The sequence below is a fragment of the Nycticebus coucang genome, chromosome 22 (assembly GCF_027406575.1).
Source record: "Nycticebus coucang isolate mNycCou1 chromosome 22, mNycCou1.pri, whole genome shotgun sequence".
Lineage (NCBI taxonomy): Eukaryota > Metazoa > Chordata > Mammalia > Primates > Lorisidae > Nycticebus > Nycticebus coucang.
The window spans coordinates 26612907-26634243 of NC_069801.1; the positions used below are offsets into that span (position 1 = coordinate 26612907).

At 41.1% G+C, this 21337-nt stretch overlaps 1 protein-coding gene and 1 long non-coding RNA gene across 4 annotated transcripts in view; one reads left to right on the forward strand and one right to left on the reverse strand.

Moving 5' to 3' along the window:
* AZIN2 (antizyme inhibitor 2) overlaps positions 1-21337 on the forward strand; it is a 40726-nt gene that overhangs the window by 16135 nt on the left and 3254 nt on the right. Inside the window, exons 10-11 of one of the 3 annotated variants that reach the window (XM_053576285.1) lie at positions 3029-3098; positions 20541-20666. In XM_053576285.1, the coding sequence (XP_053432260.1) occupies positions 3029-3088 (60 nt within the window). In that variant the 3' untranslated portion in view covers positions 3089-3098; positions 20541-20666. Of the gene's footprint in view, positions 1-3028; positions 3099-4557; positions 4654-20540; positions 20756-21337 lie in introns of those variants that run through there. The other 2 variants (XM_053576284.1, XM_053576283.1) reach the window with 2 other exon arrangements.
* LOC128575038 (uncharacterized) lies at positions 8937-13387 on the reverse strand. The gene is made up of 3 exons (XR_008376904.1): positions 13192-13387; positions 9673-9780; positions 8937-9082 (listed from the first exon to the last, which is right to left on the reverse strand). It is a non-coding gene; the product is annotated as an uncharacterized LOC128575038 (long non-coding RNA).

The following is a 21337-nucleotide window of genomic DNA, read 5'->3' on the forward strand; positions in this document are numbered from 1 at the left end:
CTGGTGACTGCTCTGGGGTAAATTCCTAGAAGTAAAAATAAACAGCTCATCTGTAATGAGGTTTTGTACATTAACAGGAATAGGAATAGATAAAATATTTCCTCCTAGGAATGGAACCCAGCCCAGGGCCTCCAGCAGCTTTAAAGGACATCTTTAAGAGGAGAAAGAAACCCAGATGGGCCTCTGTATTTCCCCATCTCTAGCTCTTTGTGTGGCTTTTCTTCCTGGAAGGAAACTTTCTTCAAAGTGCCTAGCCAGCACCTAGACCAGTGGTTTTCAACCTTTTTTATCTCACGGCTCACTCGAACTTCCTCAGCACACTTAAATTATGTTGATCAAAAAAGAGAGTAAAAAAAAAAAAAAAAAAAGAATATACTTAACTGTGCTTTCAACTTCTTCTGAAAATAATTTAAGTAATGATCTTTAAAAATGTCTGCGGCACACCTGAGATCCTCTCACGGGACCCCAGTGTGCCATGGCACACCGGTTGAAAATCACTGACCTAGCTAGACCCTTGTCAGTGCTCAGGATGTTCTTTCCTTCCCTTCCCGCCCAGTTTTCCAAAACCTGATCAGATGGGTCTGGAAAGTTAGCTCCTCTTTGTGGCCCTGCCTGCCCCTTGTGGGAACCCGTGCCCTCCCCCAGGCACCCAGGCCTTGCGGACACCTCGAAGGCCTCATTCCATAGTGAAGTGAGGTTACGCCTGCCAGGCTGAGTACACCTCCCCGATGTGCTGAGAAGTTCAGAGTTTTCTGCTCTGACACACTAGCATGGCCTGCATTCTTGTGGTACCACATGTCCTACTGTGTGGAGAAGGGACCAGGCTGGTGGTGCCAGCCAAGCCCAGGTTACAGAGCAGATGGCAGCTGCTTCGCGCTTCCTTCTCCACTTCCTGTTGCCTGCCTTTCCTTAGTTACTCAGAAGAGGAGGACTATGGGCCCAGCCCACCGCCACCACACGCACACAGAGTCTGTGCTCCGCCTTCCCTCCAGTTAGCATCCTGACCCGGGCACCAACAAGTTCATGACTCCCTGTGCTCCATGCTGTTCCCCTAGGATGATGCTGTGGTTTCCCCCTCTATGCTCTCAACCACCTTCCAAGTCTGGCAACATACATACAACCAGGGTGGGGCCCATCATCTGGTGGTGGAGACAGACATTGCATAAATGACAGCACAATAATAAGTTAGCTCCAGTTACACTGGGAGTACGTGTCAGAGGGATTCGGCCTGGCTGGGGCTGGGGGATTCAGCTCTGTCACACCTTTTTCCCCAAGGAAGGTTCCCCGCACAAGCGGTTATGGTAGTTTTGCATCCCTGCTCTTCCCTCCCAGGGACTTTGTTTTTAAGATCTCAGGTATAAAAAGTTGTACTAAGCATAATCCTTAGCTCAAGGTATACTTCTTAACATTACACCACACTTGGCTCTTTTTTGTTTGTATTGTTGTAAATCAACAAATATTTGAGTGCCCTCAATACAGAAAGCATCATGCTGAGGCCTGCAGAGGATAGTTGGTGAGTGAGAATTGTTAGTGTCTTGGAAATATAGTTCTGGTGGATATAAACGTGTGCGTTTGTGTGTGTGTGAGAGAGAAAGAGACAGAGATCAGTATTCAAGCTACAATCATGTCATAAGAAAAGTTCAAAACAAAAATACTGGAAATTTTTTTCAAGAATATTTTAGTACTGTATGTATTTCTAAAAGATAAAGACTTTGGAAACAACTAAAACTCCATTATCAAATTAAGAAATTAACAATTCCATAGCATCCCCCATCATCAGTGCTCAGATATCCCCTGTTATCTCAGAAGTGATTTTTATATTTGATTTGCTGAAATCAGGAGCCAAAAAAGGCCCACAAAGTATACTAAGTTGGCGTGTCTCTCTTAAGCTACTGGTTTCCCCACCCTCTTTTTAATTTTTTTTTTTTGTAACTTATTTGTTGATGAAACTCAATTATTTGTCCTGTGGAGTTTCCTGCATTCTAAATTTTCCTGATTGGTAAATTTCCTTTTGGTGTTCTAGAACATGTTTCTTTGTGTCCAGTATATCTTTTTGAAATGAAGTAGGTTTGGTAATTTGAATAGATTCTCAGTTCTGGAATAAAAATACTCCTTGGGAGGTGTTTTCAATGCTTTCTTTTTAGGATAATGAGTATCATTATCCTTTTACCATCTTATCTCTGTTATTTCCCGTGCAAAGAGACCACTCTCTTGAGTTATGAATTATTATCTCTTGCTTTCTTTTTATTTTTTGTAAAAAAAAAAAAAAAAAGATACATACTGTGCTTTGAACTTCTTTCAAAAATAATTTTTTTTTTTTTTTTTTGTAGAGACAGAGTTTCACTGTACCGCCCTCGGGTAGAGTGCCGTGGCGTCACATGGCTCACAGCAACCTCTAACTCTTGGGGTTACGCGATTCTCTTGCCTCAGCCTCCCGAGCAGCTGGGACTACAGGCGCCTGCCACGATGCTCGGCTATTTTTTTTTTTGTTGTTGTTGCAGTTTGGCCGGGGCTGGGTTTGAACCCGCCACCCTTGGCATATGGGGCCGGCACCCTACTCACTGAGCCACAGGCGCCGCCCAATAATTTTTTTTTTTGACAGAGTTTCACTCTGTCACCCTGCGTTGAGTGCCATGGTGTCATAGCTCACAGCAACCTCCGTCTCTTGGGCTCAAGCGATCTTCTTGCCTCAGCCTCTTGAGTAGCTGACACTACAGTCGCCCACCACAACACCCAGCTAGTTTTTCTATTTTTAGTGGAGATGGGGTCTGACTCTTGCTCAGGCTGGTCTTGAGCTCCTGAGCTCAGGCAGTCCACCCGCCTCTGCCTCCCAGAGTGCCAGGATTATAGGCATGAGCCACTGCACCCTGCCTTCTTACTTTCTTTTGTAAAATATAAATCCATCACATCCAAGCCTATTCTTAAAATGTACTTATAATTTATTGTACTTGTTTTTTGCTTTATGTAATATAAAAAAGGTATTTTATATATGTAACCATTATGGGCTTTTTCTCCTTTAATATCACAGTCTAATGTTCACCAACACTGCTGCATGTCTCTAGAGTCCATTCATTTCACTGCCGTATAACACTCTTTTGGTGAGTATGTCACAGTTTATTTGCCCATCTTTCTCTCAAGGCATTTGGATTGTCTCGGGTTTTGCTAGCGTGAATACTGCCACTGTGAATTCTTGTTTCCACCTCTGTGATGCTCAGCATGGAGAGGAATGGCTGGGCACGGGGCATGTGAATGTTCAGCTTCATGAGACAGTGCTGGACCATTTTCTGAAGTGGTTGTACCGATAGCTCCTCCCCACCCCCACGATGAGTAGGAGACCTGGGGGATCTTCATTTGCCCCAGTACTCGGTATGTCAGACTTAAAACAGTTTCCCAATGGAATCAATGTCAAGTGGTATCTCATTGTGTCTTGACTTGTATTTCCCTCCTGACTAAGCAAAGTTGGATCATCTCTTGGTATATTTCCTGCCATACACATTTGCTCTTCTTCTGGGAACTTTGTAAGTTGACCTCTGACCTTCACACCCAGACTTATTCACAAGTGTCCTCGATCACTGCCCCTGCTCACACAGCTCTCTTTGCCCTTCCACCCTCTCCAATCTGGCATCTGTCCCGTGACTCCACAGAAGATGCTCTTAAAAGTCCCTTCCATGCTGCTGGCACTTCCACGTGGCTCTTGCGTCCTCAGCAGCCAGTCCCCCTCCGTCTTCTGGCTCACCTGTCTTGGCTTCTGTGGCAACATCCTGCACTTTGCCTGCTCCCCTGTTGTGTACACCTTGTCTTCCGGCCATTTCTTCTACCTCTCATCCTCCAAGTGTTGCCTGGTAGGCCTCCACCCTTGATCTTCTCTGTCTACACGCACTTCCTAGGGGAATGCTTCCAGACGGAGGCTTTCCATATCTTCCTTACTTTCATCACTTCCAAATTTATCTCTCTATCCTGGATTGCATGCCTGAGCTCCAGACTTATATATCCAACTACCCACTTGACATTTCTACTGGGATCTCACAGGCACCTCAAATTTAACTTTTCAGAACTGAACTCTTGGTTTCCAACCCAAAACTTCTTCTCTCAGTAAAGAGCACTGCTGCTAGCCAAGTCTTTAAGTTAAAAAAAGTTGGTATTATTTTTGATTCCTGCTTTCTCTCTCTTCCCACATGCAGTACACCTACACTTCTTCTGTTTTTTTTTTTTTTTTGAAGACAGAGTCTTACTCTGTCACTGGGCTAGAGTGCAGTAGTGTCATTGTAGCTCACTGCAACCTCAAGTATTACAGCCTGGACTAGTAAGTATTTTTACCAGTTGTGTCCATTTCACGATAAGCTTACAGGCATTGCCTATTATGATCTTTTTCTTGTTGGCTAATTTATCTGAAATGGTACACTTCAGTATTTCTTCCATTATTGTGTCTTTGACAAGGATAAAGCATTTTGTTTTTATTGTTTTATTACCTTTGTTGTTAATGCATTTTTATATCCTCTGTTCACCTAATTTGGAAGGTCTTGAAGTTTGTTGGTTTTGTTTTTTTTCTTGAGACAGAGTCTCCCTGTGTTGCCCTCGGGAGAGTACGGTGGCATCACAACTCACAGCAACCTTAAACTCTTGGGCAATTCTCTTCCCTCAGCCTCCCAAGTAGCTGGGACTACAGGTACCTGCCACAACACCCAGCTATATTTTTGTTGTTGTTGTTGTTTAGCAGGCCTGGGCTGGGTTCCAATCCACCAGCCCCTGTGCATGTGAGCTACGGGCCCAGAGCCTGAGTTGTTTTTTTTTTTTTTTTTTTTTTTTTGACAAATAGAGATGAGCTTGCATGTGCATGCATGCATGTATTTAATGTGAGTTTGATAGAGATGTTTTTTCCAATCTGGGATTGGAATTTATTATTCCAATTTTGTGATTGTTTGTTGTTCTTTCATAGAACTTTCAATACACTATCACCAAGTGTGCTATAATTTATAGTAATGAAATATGTCTCTTTCTTTTTCTGTTCTTGGAGTTATAGATTACTTTTATTTTATTTTATTTTTGAGATAGAGTCTTGCTCTGTTGCCTAGGCTAGGGTGCAATGATGTCATCATAGTTCACAGCAACCTCAAATTCCTGGGCTGAAGCAATCCTACTGCCCAAGTAGCTAGGATAGCTAGGACTACAGGTGCATAGCATCATGCCTGGCTAATTTTTAATTTTTTTTTTTATAGAAACAGGGTCTTGCTATGTTGCTCAGGGTGGTCTTGAACTCTTGGCCTCAAGTGATCCCTCCATCTTGGTCTCCCAAAGTGTCAGGATTATAGATGTGAGCCATTGCTCCTGGTCCATCTTTATTTTACATGTAAGATTTTTCACTTATAGAACTAGAATCTTTATATAGAAAATTTAGCACAAATAGTAAAATAAAATATTTTGCTAATCTTACCACTCAGAGGTAATGACAATTGCCAAAATTTATGTATGTCAATGTCTTCTTTTTTTAAGTGTCATAGTGTATATTTAATAAATATACACTAATAATAAATAAATATACATGAGCATGTGGTTTTCTTTAAACACTGGCATGTTAGGTGGACTTATATATAAACATGTTAACTGTCCATTCTGTTTTCTAACATGACGTATACAGGACATCCATAAACTTTGTGTGCAATTTAAAATAGTACTATTTTATGGACACCCTGTATTTTAGGTGTAAAGATGCAATTCAACAAATGCCCTTTATAAATGCAATGTATGGTTGGGTGTAGGGAGAGACCCAGGGAGAGTAAGTAGCATGGAAATTATGAAAATCTTACAGGGCAAAATTCAGAGTATGATTTCCAGTCACCCCTCTCCACATGGAGAGACCCTCCTTCTATTTCCAGGACTGAACTTTCTTCCTTGCCATTTTATTTTATTCTAATTGTTTATAGTTTTAAAAATGTGAACCTGTCTGGAATTTATTGCAACAACACTTATCAAGTGTGGATCTAGATTTAGAAGAGAGAAGACTCTAATAAATAAGAGTATAAACGTAAAAGGAGACAAGTGATATCACAGAAATACAAGGGATCATATAATAAGAGACTACTAAGAACAATTATATACCAACAAATTGGATAACCTAGACAAAACATAAATTCCTAAAGACATACCAAGACTAAAGTCAGCTACCAAGACTGAATCATGATGAAATATGAAATATGAAGAGACCAGTAAAGAATTAAGGAGATTAAATCAGCCCTCAAAATCCTCCCAGCAGAGTGTTCTGTTCTATCACTATCTCTTCCTGGTCTAGCGCCATGATTTAAAGACTATGACTTTATTAAAAATTTTTAGCTGGATGCAGTGGCTCACGCCTGTAATCTTAGAATTTTGGGAGGCTGAAGAGGGAGGACCACTTGAGGCCAGGAGTTTGAGACCAAGCTGGACAACATAGTAAGACCCCATCTCAAGAAAAAAATAAGAAATTAGCCAGGTGTCATGGCACCTGGAGTCCCAGCTACTAAGGAGGCTGAGGCAGGAGGGTCACTTAAGTTCAGGAGTTTGGGGTCTCAGTGAACTATGATGCTAACACTGCACTACAGCCCAGGCAGCAGAACGAGACCTTATTTAAAAACAGGCTTCACTGGTGAATTCTACCAAACACGTAAAGAAGGACTGGTGTCAATTCTCAAACTCTTCCAAAAAACAGAAGAGAACACTTCCATACTCATTTTACTAGGCCAGCTTTACCTCGATACCAAAGATAGACAAAGACACTACAAAGGAGGAAAATTATAGGCCAATATCCCTGATGAACATAGATGTGAAAATATTCAACAAAATACTAGCAAACCAAATTTAACAGCCCATTAAAAGAAGCATACACCATGATCAAGTGGGATTTATCCCTGGGGGCATTTTCCAGCATATGCAAACCACTAAATGTTGCTCAGGCTGCTTTCATAGAAAGAAGGAAAAAAAATCTTATGATCATCTCAATCCATGGAGAAAAAGCATTTGACAAAATTCAGCATCCTTTCGTGATAAAAAATCTCAGCAGATTAGGTATGGAAAGAATCTACCTTAACATAATAGAGGCCATCCATGTATGACAAGCCTATAGCCTCCGAAGACCCGGTACAAAGATGCTCACTCTCACCACTTGTACTTAATATAGTACTGGAAGCCTTAGCTAGAGATGTTAGAAAAGATATAAAGGCATCCAAATTGGAAAGGAAGACATAAAATTGTCTCTGTTTGCAGATGACATTATCTTACATATAAGAAACCTTAAAGACTCCATTTAAATCTAGAATTAATAAATGAATTCAACAAAATTGGAAGACACAAAACTAACAAACAATACTTCTATACACTAACTATCTGAAAAAGAAATCAAGAAAAAAATCTCATTCACAATGGCATCAAACATATCAAAAGTACTTAGGAAATGTAACTAAGGAGGTGAAAAATCCGTGCACTGAAAACTATGAAACTTCGATGACAGAAATCACGACACAAATGGAATGATATCATGTGTTTATGGATTAGAAGAATTAATATTGTTAAAATGTCCATATTACCCAAAGAAATCTATAGAGTTAATGTAGTCCCTATCAAAATCCCAATGACATCTTTCACACAAATATAAAAAAAATCCTAAAATTTGTAGAGAACCACAAAAGACCCTGAATAACTAAAGCAATCTTGGGAAAAAAAGAAGAAATTTGGAAGCACTATTCTATCTCATTTCAAAGTGTACACTACAAAGCTATAGTAATCAAAATAGCATGGTACCAGGATTTTAAAAAAAAAAGACATATAGACCAATGGAAAAGAATAGAACCCAGAAATAAATCCATGTATTTATGGTCAATTGATCTTCAACAAAGGTGCCAGGACATACAATAGGGAAAGCATAGTCACTTCAACAAGTGGTGTTGGGAAAATTGGGTATCCACATACAGAAGAATAAAATTGGACCCTTATCTCACACCAAACTTTTTTCATACAAAAATCAATAGGGTGGGGAAACTGCGGCTTTGTGATTTCAAGATAGTTCTTTTCTAAGCACCAAAGGAGGCAAGAAAACCTCCTGCTTTCTCTGCTACACTCCTTTAAATAAAAGGATTTTTTTCCTGTAAAATTTGGATTTAGTCAAAGGCTCCACTTAATGACCTGGAAGGTCGTATGTGGCCTTAAGGCTGCAAGTTCCCCATCCCAAATGCCTATAATCTTAGCACTTTCCGAGCCAAGGTGGTGGGAGGATTGCTTGAGAACAGGAGTTTGGGACCAGCCTGAGCATGGTGGCACATGCTTGTGGTCCCAGGTATTTGACAGGCTGAGATGGGAGGATTGCTTGAACCCTGGAGTCGAAGGCTGCAGTGAACTATGATCATGCCCCTGCAGTCCAGCCTGGGTGACAGAGCGAGACCTTGCCTCTAAAAGAAGAAAAAAAAGGCACAGGTAACAAACAAAAATAGACATATGGGATTGCATTAAAGTAAAAACCTTCTGCATAGCAAGGGAAACAACAGAATGGAGAGATAACCTACGGAATGGGAGAGAATATTTGCAAACTATACATCTGATAAGGGATTAATATCCAAAATATATTGGCTGGGTGTGATGGCTCACACCTATAATCTCAGCATCCTGGGAGTCTGAGACCGGTGGATTGCTTGAACTCAGGAGTTCAAGACCAGCATGAGCAAGAGTGAGACCCTTGTCTCTACTAAAAATAGAAATAAACAAAACACCTATGTGGAGGTTGTGGTGGGTGCCTATAGTCTAAGCTACTTGGGAGGCTGAGGCAAGAGAATTGCTTGAGAGTTTGTGGTTGCTGTGAGCTATGACAATACAGCATTCTACCTACGGCAACAGAGACTCTGTCTCAATTAAAAAAAAAATATATATATATATATTTATTTATTTAAATATGTAAGGAACGCAAACAACTCAAACACAAGAAAAGAAATCAAAATTTTAAAATGGGCAGGATATTTGTACTCAAATATCAGATATCAAGGGCAGTGCCTGTGGCTCAAGGAGTAGGGCGCTGGCCCCATATGCCGGAGGTGGTGGGTTCAAACTCGGCCCTGGCCAAAAACTAAAAAAAAAAAAAAAATCAGATATCAGTCAAAAGGTACAAATGGGCTGGATATTTCTCCAAAGAAGACATACAAATGTCCAACAGATATATGCAAAAATGCTTAACATCACTAAACATCAGGGAAATGCAAATTAAAACCACAGTGAGATATCATCTCACACGTTAGAATGGCTGTTATCAAAAACATAAAGACAGCAAGTTGATGAGGATGTGGAGAAAAGAGAAACCTTGTACACTGTTGGTGGGAATGTAAATTGGTACAGCCATTATAGAAAACAGTATGGAGATTCCTCAAAAAAATATTAAACTGTAATATGACCAGAAATCCCTCTTCTGGGTATATAACCACAGGAACTGGAATCAGTATGTTGAAGAGATAGCTGCACTTCCACCTGTTTATGGCAGCATTATACACAATAGCCAAGATACGGAAGCAATCCAAGTGTCTATTGATGGATAAATGGTAAAGAAAATATGGTGTGTGTACACATTTGCACATGCACATACCACGCACAACACTGTGGTATACATATATGAGTTCAAACAATTAAGTTTGTGAATTCATTCTAGAAAAAAGTGCTACATACCTCATTGCTGACTATCACTGTGGTCACCTTTGAAGTACTCCCCGTGGCCATCTGGTGACCATATGAGGAATCCCAAACAGCTTATAGAAGCAGAGGGTAGAATGATGCCTGGAGGTGCAGAAGGGGGATGGGAAGATGTCAGTCAAAAGGTACAAAGTTTCAGTTAGGAATAAATTCTGGAGATCTCTTGCACAGCATGGTGGCTATAGTTAATCATAATTATTATACACTGAAAAATTATGAAGAGAGCATATTTTAAATATTCTCTCCATTAAAAATGATCTGTGAGATGGTAAATGTTAATTAGCTTGATTTAATAATTTTTCTTTGTATAATATATAAACATTAAATTATATACTGTAAATACATATAATTTTGGCTCCCTGTGGCTTAAGCGGCTAAGGCACCAGCCACATACACCCGAGCTGGCGGGTTCAAATCCAGCCTGGGCCCGCCAAACAACAAGGACAGCTGCAACCAAAAAGAAAAAACAGCCAGACGTTGTGGTGGGACCAGCTACTTGGGAGGTGGAGGCAGGAGAATCACTTGAGCCCAGGAGTTGGAGGTTGCTGTGAGTGGTGATGTCACAGCACTCTACCCAGGGCGACAGCTTGAGGCTCTGTCTCAAAAAAAAAAAAAAAAACATACAATTTTTATTTGTCAATTATACTTTTAAAAAGCTGGGAGAAAAATCAGGCAACATAATTATCCCCCCACAAAATGTGGAACTGGTTAGTTCTTCTCTTCTTTTTTTTTTTTTTTTTGACACAGAGTCTCACTTTGTAGCCCTCTGTAGAGTGCTGTGATGTCACAGTTCACAGCAACCTCAAACTCTTGGGCTTAAGCGATTCTCCTGCCTCAGCCTCCTAAGTACTGGGACTACAGGTACCCACCACAATGCCTGGTTATTTTTAGAGACGAGGTCTCACTCTGGCTTAGGCTGGTCTTGAACCTGTGAGCTCAGGCAATCCACCTGCCTCAGCCTCCCAAAGTGCTAGGGTTATAGGCATGAGCCAGGGCTCGTTCTTGTCTTAAAAATTCTTAAATAGGCTCGGTGCCCATAGTACAGTGGTTACAGTGCCAGCCACACGCACTGAGGCTGGTGGGTTCAAACCCAGCCTGGGCCACCTAAAACAACAATGACAACTGCAACAAAAAAATAGCTGGGTGTTGTGGCAGGCGCCTATAGTCCCAGCTACTTGGGAGGCTGAGGCAAGAGAATCACTTAAGCCCAGGAGTTTGAGGTTGCTGTGAGCTGGTACACCACAGCACTCTACCCAGGGTAACATAGTGAGACTCTGTCTCAAAAAAAAATTATTAAATTATGATTTCTAATCCTTTGTTGTATTTTTATTTTGTTACGCTATACCACTGTTGTTCAACCTTTCTTGTCTCACGCACACTTGAGCCTATAGTTAAACTTCCATGACACATTTAAATTGTGTTAATCAAAAATAAAAGAGTGGAAGTGCTCCTGTGGCGTAATTGCTTAGCGCATGGTATTGATATAAAAATAAAAGAGTGGAAATAAAAGAATATACTTATGATACTTTGAACTTCTTTCAAAAGTAATTTAATTATCTTTAAAAATTTTCATGGCACACCTAAGATCCTCTCAATATACAACAGTGTGTATACTGTTTGAAAATCACTGCACTATACATTAGGATTATTTTTATAACTATTTCTAGTCTTATTCTGCTTTTTGACATCCCTCTCCCTGCTCCTTGTTCAGCCTATTCCACACTATTTTGACAACAGTGTTGTGCTTTGCTTAGAAAGCTGTTAGGGTGACTTCCATTCCCGGCAACATGGTAGACTAGAAATTCTCAGCAGCCTCCCCACTGAAAACAAAGAAAAACATATTCCAAGCTTAGAAGAGAGCAAGGAATCTTCAGAGGTCAAAAATCAAGTGAGAGCAAGAATCTCTACTTCACTTAGAGTAAAAGTCAGTCTATTCCCAACTCAACAGCCAGTGGGATCCTTTAAAATGTAAGTTGAATCATGTCTTTCCTTTACCTGAAACCTTGCTCTGGCTCCTTCTTGTCTCACTCCAAGTTAAAGCCAAAGACCTTACAGTGGCTTCCAAGCCTTTTATGATCTGTCCCTGCTCCTTCTCTGACCTTATCCCTCACCACTGCCCCGGTCCCTTTGCTCACCCCACTCCAGCCACACTGGCCTTCTTGCTGTTCTGTGAACTCACCTAGGCAAGTTCCTGCCTTGGCATCTTTGCACTAGTTTTCCTTCTGCCTGAGTCATTTTTCCAGGTACCACGTTGACTCATTCCTTCCTCATACAATATGTAGCCTCTTTAGGATCTGCTGAAAGGTCATCTTTTCAATGAAGCTTACCTTGATACCTTACAATTTATTTAATACTACAACCTGTCCCTCCCCTTGCTCTTTTTTGTTTTTTGAGACAGAGTCTCACTATGTCGTCCTGGGTACAGTGCTGTAGCATCACAGCTCACAGCAATGTCAAACTCTTGGGCTTAAGCGATTCTCTTGCCTCAGCCTCCCAAGTAGCTGGGACTACAGGTGCCTGCCACAACGTCTGGCTATTTTTTGTTGTTGTTGCTGCAGTTGGTATTGTTTTAGCTGGCCCAGACTGGGTTCAAACCTGCCAGCCTCGGTGTATGTGGCCGGCACCCTACCCACTGAGCTACGGGTGCTGCCTGGACCGAATTCTTTTTTTTTGAAACAGAGTCTCACTATGTCACCCTTGGTAGAGTGCCATGGCATCACAGCTCACAACAACCTCAAACTCTTGGGCTTAAGCGATTCTCTTGCCTCGGCCTCCCAAGGCAAGAGAATTGTGGCCTTCCAAGGCAAGAGAATTGTCCCAAGCTGGGACTACAGGCGCCCGCCACAATGCCCAGCCATTTTTTTGTGGAGTTGTCATTGTTGTTTAGCTGGCCCGGGTCAGGTTTGAACCCGCCACACTTGGTGCATGTGGCCAGTGCCCTAACCACTGCTATGGGTGCCGAGCCTGGATCTAATTTTTTTAAGAGCCATTTTAGTTAGGTTCACAGCCCAAGTGAGAGGAAGGTATAGAGATTTCCTAGATACCCCCAGACCCGACATGTGGAATATCCCCCACCAGAGTGGTGCATTTGTTACCAGTGATGAATCTGTGCTGACACATCATAATCACCCAAAGTCCATAGTTTACATTAGGGTCCGCTTCTGGCGCTGTACATTCTGTGGGGTTGGACACATTATCTATGATTACAATGTCATACAAAGCAATTTCACTGCCCTAAAAATCCTCCATGCTCTGCCTGTTCATCCCGTCCCTCCTCTATCTCCATAACCACTAATCTTTTTGCCATTTTCATAGTTTTGCCTTTTCTAGAATGTTATATAGTTGGAATTGTACAATATGTAGCCTTTCAGATTGACTTCATTTGGTATTATGTATTTAAGTTTCCTCCATGTCTTTTCATAGCTTGATTGCTTATTTCTTTTTAGCACAGAGAAACATTCTGTTGTCTGAATGTACAATAGGTTAGCCACTCACCTACTTAAGGGTATCTCGGTTGCTTCCAAGTTTTGGCAATTATGAATAAAGCTGCATACATCCATGTGTAGCTTTTGGTGTGACATAAATTTTTTAACTCCTTTGGGTAAATATCACAGAGTACAATTGCTGAATTATATTCTAAGAGTATGTTTAGTTTTGAAAAAAACTGCCAAGGTGTCTTCTGAAGTGGAAGCACCATTTTGCATTCCCACTAACAATGAATGGGAGTTCCTGTTGCTCCACATCCTCACCAGCATTTGGTGTTGTCAGTGTTCTGGATTTGGGCCATTCTAACAGATGTGTAGTGGTATTGGATTATTGCTTTAATTTACATTTCCCTTATGATATATGATGTGGGACATTTTTTCATCTGATTATTTACCATCTTCTTTGGTTAGGTAGCTCTTCTTTGGTTAAGTTTCTGGTAAGGTCTTTGGACTATTTATAAGTTGGGTTGTTTTATTGCTTAGTTTTAAGAATTCTTGGTATATTTTGGTAATAGTTCTTTATCAGATGTATCTTTTGCAAATATTTTTCTCCCACTCTGTGGCTTGTCTTATTCTCTTGACATTGTCTTTTTTTTTTTTTTTTTTGAGACAGAGTGTTACTTTGTCACCCTCAGTAGAGTGCCATGGCGTCACAGCTCACAGCAACCTCAAACTCTTGGGCTCAAAGAGATTCTGTTGCCTCAGCTTCCTGAGTAGCTGGGACTACAGGTGCCTGCCAGAAGGCCCGGCTATCTTCTTTTTTAGAGATGGGGTCTCATTCTTGCTTGGGTTGGTCTCAAACTCCTGAGCTCAGTCATTCCACCTGCCTCAGCTTCAGCTTTCTTTTTTTTCCTTGACATTGTCTTTTGAAGAACAGAAGTTTTAAATTTTAACAAGGTCCAGCTTACCAATTCTTTTTTTAATAGATCATGCCTTTAGTATTATATATTTTTTCCTTTTTTCGGTAGGACTTATTGACTGCTGATATACTCTATAATTTACTTATTTTGTTGTTTGCCTTCCCCCTGCTAGACTATAAACCCCATGAGGACAAGGATCTTTGTCTATTTTGTTCACTGGTATCTCAAGCACATAAAACAAATGTGTTAAGGGACAACCTAACTTTGAAACTGGCTCTCTCTTTGGGGGTATATGTTGAATCCTTACAGCATCAATGTTTAGTTTTGATATCTGTGTGCTCCTAGTTAAGATGGAGAATCCATAAGATAACCTTATATAAAGCTGGAAACACCTCCCCCCAAAAAATGCATCTTTAGTGTAAGAGTCAACTAGGAAAAGACTCCCATCCTACAGAGGACAAAAGGGAAACTTGTCTGCTTTGACCTTGGTAGTAATTGGAAGAGAGCAAAACTTGAGATTTTGCAACCAGTAGTGACCCCAAATTCACATTAACTGTGTGGTCTGACAAATCTCAAGCCTAGAATTAATTTCATCTGGCAGAACAAACGGATTCCTCTGGAGAATGAATCTTCAACCCAGGATTTTAAGAATTCTCACAGATAAGATTTCAAGATATATGAGCTCACCGTCCAAAATCACAAAATGCAAAGAAACAAATGACCATGAGGGGACCACAGAAACAGCAGACAGCAGAATCAGACCTACAGTTACGTTATATATTAGACTCATCAGATGCTAAAAATTTTTTTTTTACAGTTTAAAGAAATAAGAGACTGCAAATATGAATATGATCTAAGATATTTTAAAAAGGACTAAATAGGCCTCCTATAGTGGCTTACACCTATAACCATAGCAACTTGGGAGACTGAGGCAGGAGGATTACTTGAGGCCAGGAATTCAAGATCAGCCTGGGCAACACACCAAGACTGTCTTTTAAAAACAACAACGACAACAATAATAATTAAAGACTAGATAGAACTTCCAGAAATGACAAATATGAAAACTGGCAGCATGAGCAGCATGTTAGAGACAACAGAAGAGATAATTAGAGAATGGGAAGACAGAGCTGAAGAAACTATCCAAATGTGTCACAAGGAGACAAAAAGATAGAAAATAGGAAAGGCTAAGAAAGTGGTGGATAGACAAGGTGTAACATTCAATCACAACCTCAGGAAGAGATTGTTTCAGGATAACAGAAACCACACCAGTAATTTAAACAGAGAAATCTTAATATAAAGAGTTGTCACTTTTAGCTAGGTGCAGTGGTTCACCCCTGTAATCCTAGCTCTTCTGGGAGGCCAAGGTGGCTGGATTACTTGAGCTCACGAGTTTGAGACCAGCCTGAGCAAGAGCAAGACCCTGTTTCTAGTAAAAATAGAAGAAACTGAGGCAAGAAGACCACTTGAACCCAAGAGTTGGAGGTTGCTGTGAGCTTTGATGATGCCATGGCATTCTACCAAGGGCGACAGCTTGAGACTCTGTCTCAAAAAAAAAGAAAGAAAGAAAAGAAAAGACCATTTTATAACAACTAGATTAGAATAAAATTAAATGCATGATAATGTCCAAATGTTGGTGAGGATATGGTATAGTTGGATATGGTATATTTACTTTCAGAAACAAGAAGGCATTGTTTAGATAAATTTAAACATACATATGCCCTATGTTCCAGCAAGTTCGTAGGTCTATATTGTAAAGAAACTCTTGGCATGTGTGTTTGAGGAGTATATCAGAATGTTCACAAGAGCAATCTTTATAGTATAAAACACTGGAAACACCTTGAGGTTTGCTTGCAGGGTAATAAAGATAAATAAATCAGTGTATTCCATACAATGAATTCTATGCAGGCTATTGTGAACTATGGGTATGTGCATTAATTCAGTGGATCTTGGGAATCAACAACATTTATATCAAAAACATGCAAAATGAAACAATGTATTGTTGAGGGTTAGTTACACTCTGGAAAACAAAAGAAAATGAACACAAAACTGAAGATAGTGGTTACTTCTGAAGAGGTTAGGGAAGGGAGACAACTTGAAGTGAGCCATACAGGGGGTTTCAAGGAGAATAGAAATTTTGTATTTCTTTAACTGGGTGATAGGTACACAGATAGTTATTTTATTGTTATTCTTTATCTGTTATACATGATATATTAATTTGTATGAATTAAATAGCAAAAATTGTGTGTTTTTGCTTTATTCATATTCTTTGTTAATCTCACATTTATCCTTTTATCACACAGTTTCTAACATTTAGAAAAATATCTTGAGGATTTTAATGAGTAATAGTTTATTTAATCTATTAATTGAATTACAGAGAATTCTCTTGTTTGCTTTACTAAGTTTTTCCAGCTAGGAGAAGGTAGAGCTTATATATTTTACTTTCCCCATCAAGGTTTTTAAAATTTTCCTTGAAAAAGTATTATTGTGGCCCAAGCTCCTCCAAGAATTTAACTTAATGCTTTTATTACTTTTTGTGTGTGGAAACTTTTCCCTTTCTTTTTGAGCTGAAACACTGGCTTGCATGTTAAAACTCACTGATTTCCCCTAGTAATTGTGCCTGCCCACTTTGGATTTTCCAGGTGGACAAATAAATATGTTATCTGCAATGAAATATTTTATTTTTTCATTTTCAATACATTACACCTTTTTCTTTTTTTTTTTCCTGATAGCTATTGCCAGCATTTCTCATGATATATAAAATAGGAATGAGTACCCCAAACTTCAGACTTGCAGTCGGAAGACATGGGTTTGAGACCTGGCGCTGCCATAAAGTAGCTGAGTAACCTTAGGCAAGTGGCTTTATCTCTCTGAGCTTGGCTTCTCTAGTTTCTTCATTTACTGACCAAGTTTGCTTCTGGTTCTGAAAGGAGGACTTCTAGCCTATTTCTACAAAGTTAGAGTTGGCTCCTTATTTAAAAGTCTCTTTCCACTGTGGGGCTTTGTTTTGTCAGTAGTTTTAATCAAGAATAAATGTGCTGGCTATTGAATGCCATGTTGACACGCATCAGGAAAATTAATTTGAATTGTAGATCTGTAGTTTCCCTATTATGAAGCCAGCGACTGACTGTTCTCGTCTCTGTCTTTCATGTTAGAGATAAATGATCTAATCCTTGAAGATGACTCTTTGAATACGAGTCTAAATTTGATTAGCTAAGATTTCATGACAGATTTTTGCTTCTGTTTACAAGTGATATTTTTATCCCCCCCTTTTGTGTATTGCCCTTGTTTATCTGATTTTTTCTTTTAAAATATTTTTCTACACCTTATGTAGCATAGGAATTTATTTTTTAAATTTTTTTAGCATTATTTAGCAACTTCACAAGGGCCATGTGCCTTTTTCAGGGTTTGGCCTGGTTCTTTTGTGCATCCGCTCACAGGTTGGGCTCTAAGAGGTCCCTTGTCTGGAAGTGCTCAGAGGTCTGCTACTCATTCCCTCCAGAACCCAGGGCAGGTCCCATCCCCTCTTTGAGTCTTCTCATCTGCAAAATGGGAATTGCAGGTGTATCACCTGCCTCCCAGATGAGATGTGAAGTAGCGTGGCATGCTTTGCAAGTGAGGAACCCCCTGCCCTCTCTCATAGAGGGCTCTTATGGCCAGCAGACTGGGCATCTTGGATTTTTATTTTATTTTATTTTATTTTTAGAGACAGAATTTCACTTTGTCACCCTTGATAGAGTACCGTGGCATCACAGCTCACAGCAGCCTTCAGCTCTTGGGCTTAGGTGATTCTCTTGCCTCAGACTCTTCAGTAGCTGGGACTATAGGCGCCTGCCACAATGCCTGGCTATTTTTGTGTTGTAGTTTGGCTAGGGCCAGGTTTGAACCTGCCACTCTCGGTATATGGAGCCGGCACCCTACTCACTGAGCCACAGGTGCCACCTGGCATCTTGGATTTTTACAGATATTTGTCCATTTCCACTCAGTTATCAGACTTGTGGACAGAGCTGAGATTTCCAAGCTCGTTGCCACATGCTTTCAGAATATTTTGCGAATTTTTTTTTTAAACTATAAGAGTGGCTTTGCATTATTTCCTGTGAAGTGTTAAAGTTTTTTTTTTTTTTTTTTACTTACACCACTAATAAGATGTGAAACAATGCTAGCTTTTTGTAACCCAAAGATGCTTTTTCTCTTTACTGTGAATGAACTTTATTTATATATTTGGAGACAGAGTCTCACTTTCTTGCCCCAGTAGAGTGCTGTAGTGTCATAGCTCATAGCAACCTCAAACTCTTGGACTCAAGTGATCTTCTTGCCTCAGCCTCCGCAGTAGCTGGGACTACAGGTGCCCGCCACAATTACTATTACCCCTTGGCAATTCTATTATTATTATTTTTAGAGATGCTAAAAACAAATTTTTTTTCTGCTGTTGCTCAGGCTGGTCTTGAACTCCTGAGTTCAAGCAATTCATCCACCTTGGCCTGTCAGAGTGCTGGGATTACAGGCCTGAGCCACTGCACAGAACCAATGAACTTTAAAACTTATTTTTTCAAAGATCCCTGTGCTTATGTTTATAAAGCAGCTCCCTCCAAACACCCAAATCCTTAAAAGTTAGCTTTTTAAATTATTAGCGCTAAGATAAAGAATTCAGAGTAATTGAGATTAATTTTATTCATTACAAAAAGCTTGTGAAGAAGAATGTTAAGTTGTATGAACAGGGATATATTTATTTGTCTTCCCTTTCTAAGAAAGTGAGCTTTATGAGCACAGGAACTTTTGTGTGTGTATGGTGGGGGGCTGACTACAGTTCCTAGATAAGAGCTTGGCACATAGTAGGTACTCAGTAAGTACCCACTGAATGAATGAATTAATAAATGTATCATAGTTCTGATTCTTGATTTAAATGATGTGCATATTTTCTTCATTAATGGGACTAATAGCTTATTAATTTTTTGTCAAATACGTGAATGTTATTGCTGCTTATGGGAACTGTGACTTCACTTTCTCAATTTTACTCATTCCTGCCCCTGGCTAAAGTACTGAAATGCCTTTCTTTTTTTCCCATTGGTCTTCTTCATTGCCTCCTTCAATGCTCCTTGGGTGGCTTTTTAGTGCTATTTTCTCTTTTCTTTCTTTCTTACTCCTCATCACTCCTGGATACCCTATTCATCAATTCATTTCTTTTAAAAAATATTATTCAGTTAAGCATATTATATGCCAGTCTACTAGGTGGAGGAGGATATGGGGATGAAGAAGACCTGCAAGACGCCTGGGCTGGTGGAGTTTATAGTCTGTTAGGGAGACGGAGCTAGGACGGTAGCTCACCAATGCTCTACTGTGAATTACAGCAAATACTATGCAGGCAACGGGGGGTGGAGTGATAGGAAGGAGTGGGGGCTGGGGGAGCAGGGAGCTTTAGGAAAGTCTTCCCTGAGGCCATTTTAGCTGGAGTCGAAGGAAAAACAGGAGTCAGCAGATTTGGGGGCTCAGGGAACCATGTGAGGGAACAGAGGAGGTAGGGAGAGAAGCAGGATTTGCCTGGGGGAGCCAGAGCAACTGAAGTAACTTGAACGCAGTGAGTACAGAGGAAGGTGGAACCAGGGGCCTCCAGAAGGCCCCAGTCAGGACCCACCTTTCTGTGATTCCTCCTCCACGACCTGTCTTGTTGCCTGAAAATGGTTTGTGTTACAGATTTCTTTCCTGAATTTGGAGTTATTTAAGAAAAACATTAAAAAATTGATGTCACTGGTAGTTGTGTCTTTGGGCAAGACACGTAACCTCTCAGAGCCTCAGTTTCCTTGAAATGGGAATAATCATGTTTACTGCGGGGGGTTGTCTGTGACCGACTGCCTCTTGGAGGCCTGTCTTCCCTCGCTGGACTAAGAGCCCAGGGAAGGGTAGGTCTAACTCACCTGGGTACTTCTGGCTGCTGTTACTGGGTCTGACATGGATTGAGGGGATCTGGGGGCCTTCACAAAAGAGGGAACCCCTCAAAGACAGGCTGGAGTTGAGGGTGGGGGAAGGGCTGTGGAGGTATAGATACACCAAGGTCTGGAAGGTGGCCAGTGAAGGCCGGAGCACAGAGATGACACCAACAACCTCAATAATGACAGTGATAATAGTGCTAACTTACTGGACCTTCGCATGTGCCAGACATTGTTCTAAATGCTACCTGTATACTAACTCACTTGTTTTCTCAGTCCTCCTATGAGGTAGGCACTATTATTATCTCTATAAGTGAGCAGGCAGAGGTATGGAGAGAGATTAAGTATCTTGCCCAAGGTCACTCAGCTAGCAAGTGTTGGATCCAGGATTTCAGACCTCTGTGGCTTCAGAAGAGGCAACAGATGCAGAGAAGTGAGGAAGGCTTTAAATGTCGGGCTAGGAGACCAGCCAGTTTTTATCCTATTGGCCATGGGAGTCATGGAAGGCTTTTGAGGGAGGGAATGCTAAGGCTGTGCTATGCCCGGAGAGCTAACATGGCTTCTCCTTTTTCCTACAGAAATCATCCACAGAGCAGCCACTATACAGTAGCAGCCTGTGGGGCCCAGCGGCTGATGGCTGTGACTGTGTGGCTGAGGGCCTGTGGCTGCCGCAACTACACGTAGGGGACTGGCTGGTCTTTGACAACATGGGTGCCTACACTGTGGGCACAGGTTCCCTCCTCGGGGGCACCCAGGCCTGCCGCATCACCTATGCCATGTCCCGGATGGCCTGGTAAGGGGGCTCTGCTGGGAAATGTGGGCGTGGGGGGAGCTGTACAGAGGCAACAAGGAAAAACTGAGATTTGAGACTCTGCCCCCATGTTGTCCAATTTGGCAAACACCTCTGGCTTGTAGCCTGGTTGTGGCCATGAATGAGACTGAGCTTCCCTTGAAGAGCTCACAGCCCCATGAGAGAGAGAGAAGTAGACGGCACTCATGATAACACTGGGCTAGTGAAGCTCAGAGCCCTCCCTGAGACCAGGTCTGCCTCCTTGAGGAAGTGGGAATCAGGGCAGGATGCAAAAGGCAGAAGGAATAGAGAGTAATGTGTGTTCAAGGCACTGTGGAGGTTGGCTGTGACTGTAGAGGGAGGCAGGGCTAGGTCTGGGAAGGCCTTGAAGGCTGAGTGAAGGACTTGGAGAACAGAGGGAAGCATGGACCAGTTTGGAGCAGGGGAGTAGTGTGGTCTGATTTGTGCTTTGGAAAGACCATTCTAACTACTGTGTGGATCAGGAAGGACAAGGGCAGATGCAGACTACTGACCAGTCAAATGGCTGCTCTGGGAAAGACTTGGGTCTGCCTGCTTCCTGAGACT